The sequence below is a fragment of the Papilio machaon genome, chromosome W (genome assembly GCF_912999745.1).
Source record: "Papilio machaon chromosome W, ilPapMach1.1, whole genome shotgun sequence".
Classification (NCBI taxonomy): Eukaryota; Metazoa; Arthropoda; class Insecta; order Lepidoptera; family Papilionidae; genus Papilio; species Papilio machaon.
Window position 1 is genome coordinate 168,258 of NC_060015.1, and position 8,146 is coordinate 176,403.

General features: G+C 37.9%; 1 protein-coding gene across 1 annotated transcript; it reads right to left on the reverse strand.

Moving 5' to 3' along the window:
* Positions 1-5,781: 5,781 nt before the first annotated feature.
* LOC123723304 lies at positions 5,782-6,882 on the reverse strand. The gene has a single exon (XM_045685887.1). The coding sequence runs from the start codon at positions 6,880-6,882 to the stop codon at positions 5,782-5,784; it is 1,101 nt and encodes a 366-aa protein (XP_045541843.1).
* Between the last annotated feature and the right edge of the window lie 1,264 nt (positions 6,883-8,146).

Consider the following 8,146-nt stretch of genomic DNA (forward strand, 5'->3'; position numbering starts at 1 on the left):
TATGAGTTTTAAATATACCAAAATGGCCAGAAATTGGTTCAGAATGATTTTTAGTCAGTATCTCTAAACGCGACTCTTTTGGTACGACAAGTTTCCACTCGAACTCGCCATGTAAAGGGTTTCTAGATTTCATGTATCTATACAACTTTTCATCCTTTATATTATAGTTTGGGAACTTGTTTGGTGTAGCGATACAACCATTGTAAATATTTAAAAACCACTTATCGTCAGTATTTAACGAGTTATGGCTTAAATTGATATCAGCAATTTGTACCGTTCGCGATAAGGCATCTGGTATAACATGATCTTTACCACGACGGTGTTTTATAGTGAAGTTAAAGGAGGATAGACGAACACCCCATCGAGCTAAACGTCCAGTAGGGTTAGAAAGTGAAAGAAACCATTTTAAAGCCGCATGATCAGTGTAAACATTACAAGTCTGGCCGTTTTCTACATAACATCGCCAATGTTCTAACGCCGATAACACAGCCAGCGCTTCACGCTCCGTGACGCTATAATTCCTCTCCGGACCCGTCAGGCTCCTACTCATGTACGCTACTGGATGTTCTATTCCATCAATAGTTTGGGATAGCATACCGCCGATCCCGTAGTTACTAGCATCAGTATGAACATCAAAAGGTAAATTAAAGTTTGGACAAGCTAGGACTGGTGCTTCAACAAGCATGGATTTTAATTTAAGAAAAGCTGTGTCAGCCTCATTCGTCCATTGAAAGGGTGGTGAATTCTTTTTTGTAGAAGTCAATTTATTAAGAGGTCCAGCGATCGTACTAAAATTAGGAATAAAACGTCTGTACCACGATGCAGTACCTAAAAATCGTTTGAGTTCTTTCCTTGTGGATGGTGTGGGATAATCTACTATGGCCTGTACCTTTGCAGGATCTGTACGAAGACCTTCAGAATCCACCACATATCCAAGGTAGTTTAACCGATCCCTAAAAAATTGGCATTTTTCTAAATTAATAGTGAGGTTAGCATCCCTTAAAGCGTCGAGTACACGTTCTAAATTTAGTACATGTTCTTCAAAAGAGTTACTTACAATAACAATATCATCAAGGTATGCAAATACTTTAAATTCAAATTCTGGTCCAAATAATTTATCGACTAATCTCTGTTGGGTTGCTGGGGCATTAGTGAGACCAAAAGGGGTCACTTTAAACCTAAACATACCTCTATTCGGCACGTAGAACGCAGTCTTATCACGGTCAGCCTCATTCAAGGGAATTTGCCAGAAAGCTTTAGATAAATCTATACTAGAGAGGAATTTAGCGTCGCGTAAATTGTCCAAGATTTCAGTCACGTATGGTAAACTATAAGCATCCTTCTTGGTGACAGAATTAAGTTTCCTACTATCGAGACAGACTCTAGAGGTCCCATCCTTCTTACTAACAACTAATAAGGGAGACGACCAAGGACTCTTACACACCTCTATAACGTCAAGGGCTAACATCTCATCGATTTGCTCAGCTACTATACGCTGTTTTTCTGGAGATAAACGATATGAACGCTGCCTTATTGGATCTGCATCCCCAGTGTCAATCTTGTGAACCATCAAGGAAGTTCTGCCTAGTCCTTTACTTTCGAAGGATATTTGCTTAAACTTCGCTATGATGTCATCAGCGATATCTCTTTCATTGGAGTTTAAGTTACCATAGCAATTAAGAAAATTTGGCTTATCGTTGCATTTATTTTTATCTACTTCTAGGACTGATATGAAATTCACTGAATTTAAATGATTTGGAAGTATTTTAAATTCTTTCCAAAAATCAATGCCTAAAATGAGACAACTTCTAACCTCAGGAATAATATGAGTCTTGATGACTTTTATCTCGTCTTTAAATTTTATAGGTAATGACATGTAACCAAGGGACGTTAACTGTTCACCACCCGCGGTGTTAACATTAATTTTTAAGTCTGTATAGATTTTAAAATTATAATTAAGTAAATTTATATGTGAATTATTACCTAATATACTTACAACGGAACCAGAATCTAATAAACCATAGAAATTTAAATTTGTTTCATTGTTAATATTAATTTTAACATAAGGTCTAGGATCTCCACTAGGAATTTCATTGAAAACCGTGGCCAGTTGGTAAGTCGTGAAGAAATTTCTAATAGTTATTAACCAATTCTTCCAATCTGTGTTACTAAATTTAGAAGAATTAGTAGTGACACGGTTTTCAATTATTAGTTTTTTGTTTCGGTAGACTTTGGATTACAATTGGGACATTCTGGTGTACGATAACCCTTTAACCCACACTTAAAACAAAAAATAACACGCGGTGCTTGGCATTCTGACAAGGAATGCGTATTGACCCGGCAACGGTGGCAAAATTTGTTAGTAGTTAAGTTAGAAGAATTGTTTATAGTATAAGTTTTAAAATGTGAATTACTGTTATTATTAAAAGATTTATTACGTACACTTGATGAATTAAAGGAATGAGATTTTGAGGGAAATTTACCAACATCTGTATTTTGCCGATAGGCGAACTCAGGTGCTAATGAATTCAAATTCAAACTAGAGGGTTCTTTAAAATTCTCACATCTTATTTTAATGTGTTCGTACTTTCGGCAAAGTGACTTTAATTGATCGATGCTTTTAATCTCAGGACAAGTTAATAATACGTTAGAATAGCAGGGACGGATATTATGAATAATTATTTCTAACTTCTCCTCTTCATTTAATGGCTTGCTCAAACGTGAAAACATGCCATCCATAATAGCTAAATAGATAATAATGTTTTCTTTTTCTCCTTGTGTACGGAGCCTAATTTCCGCGAGCATTCTATAGTCGAAGTCCACCGAATCAAAGTCTGCTTTAAGCGAATGCAATAAGTCACTCCAGTTATCAACATAATTTTTAACACTGTGCAACCAATGAAGAGCGTCACCTTCAAATATATCAGAAGCATAAGAAAACATTTTAGAATCAGAGATATCTCTGGATAAGCGAAATTCTTCGATACGCTCAATAAACGAACGAACGCAGCCCTTTCCGTCAAATTTTATTTTTCCCATATCAGTAATAAGACTTCGATCGCATGAAATAGACAATCTAGGGAAATTTTCTAACGAAAGGTCTTTTCCAGGTTCAGCCTTAGGTAGCTCTTCAGTAAAACAAGAAGCACTTATTTTTTTAAACTGTTTATATAAGGATTCAAATTGTTCTTTTGAATTTACAAGCAAAGAAACATTTTCAGATTTCTTAGGAGTTTCAATTCTTTGCAACCGATGATATAGATGATTAAATAAATTACAGGTTCTGTCTAAAAGTGATTTTTGCAAGTCAGTTTTTAATAAATCTACATTAGTTTTAATTTTCAACAAAACTTCTGTAATCCCCTTATGATCATCTAAAAAGTCTAAACAAGATTCTAATATGTCTTCGGAAGGGTATTTTTGTGTAAGCCTATTTACTTGACGGCGGAGCTCTTGGACATTGTCAGCTGGATTTTCACCCCTAATTAAGACTTCATAAATTAACTCTGATTTTTGGAGCAACAAAAATTTAACCGGGAAGGACATTTTAAAATTTCTTTAAATGTGCAACTGGGTATGTTATGCAAAATATAAGTTAAGGCCAATGATAAAAAACACAGCAAGAAAATAAAATGACAAAGCAAAAAAAAAAAAAATAATGCAAATAAATTTTTACAAAGAGTTATAACATAAATAAAATCTATAATAAAATCAAAACAAGCCGCAAAATAAAAAAAAAACAAAATCATTGCAACAAAAAAATCAACAAATACATAAAAACAAAAAATATAGATGGTATATGGGTATTGCAACACAACAAGATCAAGCAGTTCATAAATCAAAACAACAATGAGAATGATTATGTAAAATTGTCATTAAAAAACTAAATGTGGATATGCATATGACAAAGCAATTGTAAGTTACTATGAAGAGAAAAAAATGTATTTACAACTTACCAACAAATTAAAGTATGAAAAAAAAACACAAAAGTAGTAAAAAAAATGACATACAACCAGCACCAGAAAGCAAAAAAAAACTCAAAAAAAACAGTACCAGACCTCAAGGGAAATCCACGTTAGTTGGGCGCCATTTTGTCACGTTATTTCTTTTTTTTTTTTTGAGGGAAAAGAAAAAAAATAAAAAGTGACAAAAATTAGAAAAGAATATAAGTTATATTAGTAAATAAAATGAATAATAAAAAGAAAATATTGATCAATTTTATAAAGAAATTAAACTAATAAAAGAGGGTTCCGCCAAGGTCTGGCCCTGTTCCTGAGGTACCGCACGCTCCTTGCTAGTTGTAACGCGCTGAGCCTGGGTGCGAAGCGATGCCAGGAGTGAGTAGTGATCGGTGGTCGTTAGGCTATATCAAGCCAGTCGTGAGCTGAGCCTGGTTGCGAAGCGATGCCAGGAGTGAGTAGCAATTAGTGGTCGTTAGGCTTTATCAAGCCAGTCGGCCGTCGGATGTCGATGTTGTAAAATTCCAAACTTACTCCCTGTAATGGACATGGCACAAATTGAGGCACGGTTATAAATTCGTGCCCGGCAGCCGTTACTAGTTTTAACCGAAAGCGAAGCAAGGACGGTACGTAGTATAGCTGTTCCGGGCCGTTGCAGTCTTACAATTATATAGAAAAGAGCAAAATTCATATTTAAATAGGAAAGCATAGCATGGTGAAATGAAGTGAAAAAATAACAGTGAAATAATAAAATACATTTTGCACAACTTACCCAGTACGGGGAGCAATTCTTATTTCGATAAGAAGTAAGAATTTGGTATAAGATTAAATAAAGATATAAAAATTATAGGTTATACAGGGTCGATGCCCTTCGCATCGAGGTCAAGGTAAAAAGTGACAGTGACAAGTCGTAAAATCAACTGACAGCTCGCGCCACAGAGTCATCAATCCGTTCAGAAATGTCAGTTTATTGAATTTTTGTAGCATACGTTACAAAGGTGCTCGAATTTCTGATGAGTAGGCACACACCACCATACCCATCAGTCCTGTCTTCTCTTAAACATGAATAACCAGGAATTCTGAACACATTATCTGGCTTTAACCAGGTTTCAGATAGAGAAAAAATAAAAGGATGAAAAGTATTTATAATATGTATAATAACATGCTTTTTGTTTATCATACTGCGGCAGTTCCATTGAACTAACCTCTCCATGGTGGCCCTTATTAATGTCAGTGTAATTATGAGTAAAATTAGCAGCGTGGGACGGTATAGATAAATTTGGTTGAGAAAGTAAATTGATTAATGTAGTAAGTAACTCTGCTATTGTCTGTTGTGAGTTTTCCTTAGGGGATGATGGTAATGCACATCCATTAGAAGGCTCTGGCATATTGTAGTCCCTTACAAGATATTCATGAGCTACATGATCAAAACCTTTACTGTGTTTAGGCGGAGTTCTGGGTTTAGTGAAGACTGTTTTTTTATAAGATATGGTACGTGGAGGCGGTAAACCAGGTAATACTGTATTTCCACCAGGAACAGATTTAATTGGGAGAGAGGATACAATATCAGCAAATGATTTAGAAATAGGGGGATGTAATTTTGACGCTTCAACATAAGATATACTATTTTCTGCCATTGTTACTTTAATATTTGTCTGTCTCAAATACTCTGGGCATTTTTTGTTTGAAGCAAAGTGTAGTCTAGAGCATAAGCAACAAGAACCACTGTCTTCCTCCACTTTAGTTAGTTAGTTAGTTGTAAGGGCTCGGTTTCCGCAACTCCACGGCTAGCGCGTATTTTGCGTGTGAGCAGGATCTGGATTCACTCCAGCCAACCCAACTCTCCAAAGAATCCCAGCAACCCTTTGATGTTGTCGGTGATCTCTGGGAGTGTTCTCGGCGATCCGAGATGTTTTACCCTGTACTCTTGCACTGCTGGGCAGTGCAGTATCACGTGGGATGCTGTTTCTTCATCACCCATGCACGCTCTGCATAGGGGGCTGTCCGTAATACCTGTATTAAACAAATGTTTATTAAAATTGCCATGTCCAGTGATGGCAGCCACAACTGTCCGTAGCTGTGGCTTGTTTAATTGAAGCAACCTCCTAGTTACCCTCCTGTTAATCCTTGGTAGGGCTTCTTTTGACTGCCTGCATGTATCGATTTTGTCCCAGGAGGTGCAGTGTTGTGCGTGACTCCTTGTTGCGACCTGTGATCTTAGATAGCTTGCTGGTAGGGGAACGATGGGCTCTGGGCCGATAGCTCTGCTATCTGACCCTCGGCGGGCTAGTCCGTCATTCCCCCTCGAACCACTGTGTCCTTTAATCCATTGGAGGATAATGTTATTAGATGTCCCTACTGCATTAAGTTTGAGGTGACATTCATAAATGAGGCCCGAATTAACTGTGATGTTGTTTAGTGCCTGTAGTACTGCCATGCTGTCGGCTAGTATGCGTATACTCTCGCCTGCGGCTTTCCTAACAGCTATGGCCTGTGCTGCCTCAATTATTCCCATGCATTCAGCTTGGAAAATTGAGTTATGTGTGCCTAACGGTTTATATATTTTGATGTTAAGGTCCTCTGAGAAAACACCTACACCTGTTCCTTGATCAGTTTTGGATCCATCTGTATAGATCTTAAGCTCTTTCTGGTTCCCTTGATTTGTGGGACCGTGCTCTTGCAATTGTATTTTATATTTCTTGTCGAAGATGAACTGCTTCGGAATTAAGTCCTGTTTTGCGTCGGTAATTGGTACTTCTGCTATGAGCGTATCCAACACTGACGTATGCGGGGTATTACACTTCCTCCACAGATTTAACGTACGCAGTCTAAGCGTCGTTAGTGTAGCTATTTGCTGTATGTAAAAGGGTAGGGGTGTTAAATCCAGTAGGGCCTCCAGGGCAGCTGTGGGAGTAGTTCTCATGCTGCCTGTTGAGGCCATACAAGCTAATCTTTGACAACCTTGTAGTTTTTTGCATGCCGATATTTGTTTGGTTTTAGTCCACCAGACAACGGCACCGTATGTGATCATCGGTCGGATAACTGATGTGTATATCCATAGTATTATTTTAGGTGTTAATCCCCACCTTTTGCCAATCACCTTTTTGCACTGCCAAAAAGTAATGTTGGCTCTATTAATTTTATTATCAAGGTGTTTGTTCCAGTTAAGTTTATCATCCAGGATTACTCCTAGATATTTGACTTCAGTTGAGAGTTTTAGTTTACTGCCAAACAGTGAGGGTAGGGTGTAATCCCTCAGAGTCCGTTTTTTGGTAAACATAACTAACTCTGTTTTGTTCGGATTTACAGACAGTTCGAAATCCTTACACCACTTTTCAACAATACGTAAGGCTGTCTGTGTAAGGTTACATACGATGTCTATATCGTTATATCGGCTGTTTTCCCTGAAATAAGGATCGCCAGATCGTCGGCGTAGCCTAGTGTGTAAAAGAAGTTGTTGTTAAGTTTGCTTATCAAATCGTTGATGACTAGGTTCCACAGTAGGGGTGAGAGAACCCCTCCTTACGGACAACCTTTCGCTATCGATATGATGCGTGAGTCATTAGTTTTAATTAATCTCTTGCTGAGCATTTGTGTAATCCATTCTGTTGTGGTTTTATCGACGCCATGTTTCTCCAGGGCACTTTCTATGCTCCTGAAGTTGGTCTTGTCGAAGGCACCCTCAATATCGATGAAGGATCCCATGCATATGGATTTGTTTTCCATTGCATTTTCGATCTTGCTCACGATTTGATGAAGAGCTGAGTCTGTTGATTTCCCAGCTGTGTATGCGTGTTGTAGCGGGTGTAGAGGGGTGGTCTTTAACGCAACCTCTCTCACGTGTCTTTCAATTAGTCTTTCCATTGTTTTAAGATTAAACGAAGTCAGACTAATTGGTCTGAATGATTTGGCGTCCGTATAGTCACCTTTACCTGGTTTAGGTATAAAGATAACTTTGACTTCTCTCCATATCTTGGGAATGTAGCGGTGTGCTAAACATCCTCTCATCAGATTAATGAGTTTATGTTTTAGCACGTCTAAACCCCATTGTAGAAGGGCTGGGAAGACTCCATCAGGTCCCGCCGCTTTATATGGGTGAAAGCTGTTAATCGCCCATTGTAGTCTGGGACTTGAGATTATCTTATGGGCTAGTTCCCAGTCGTGGGAGCTTGGTGTTGTGGTGTTAT

Excerpts from the sequence above, each read along its gene's own strand:
- LOC123723304 (XM_045685887.1), bottom strand. The coding sequence starts at position 6,882 with ATGAGAACTACTCCCACAGCTGCCCTGGAGGCCCTACTGGATTTAACA.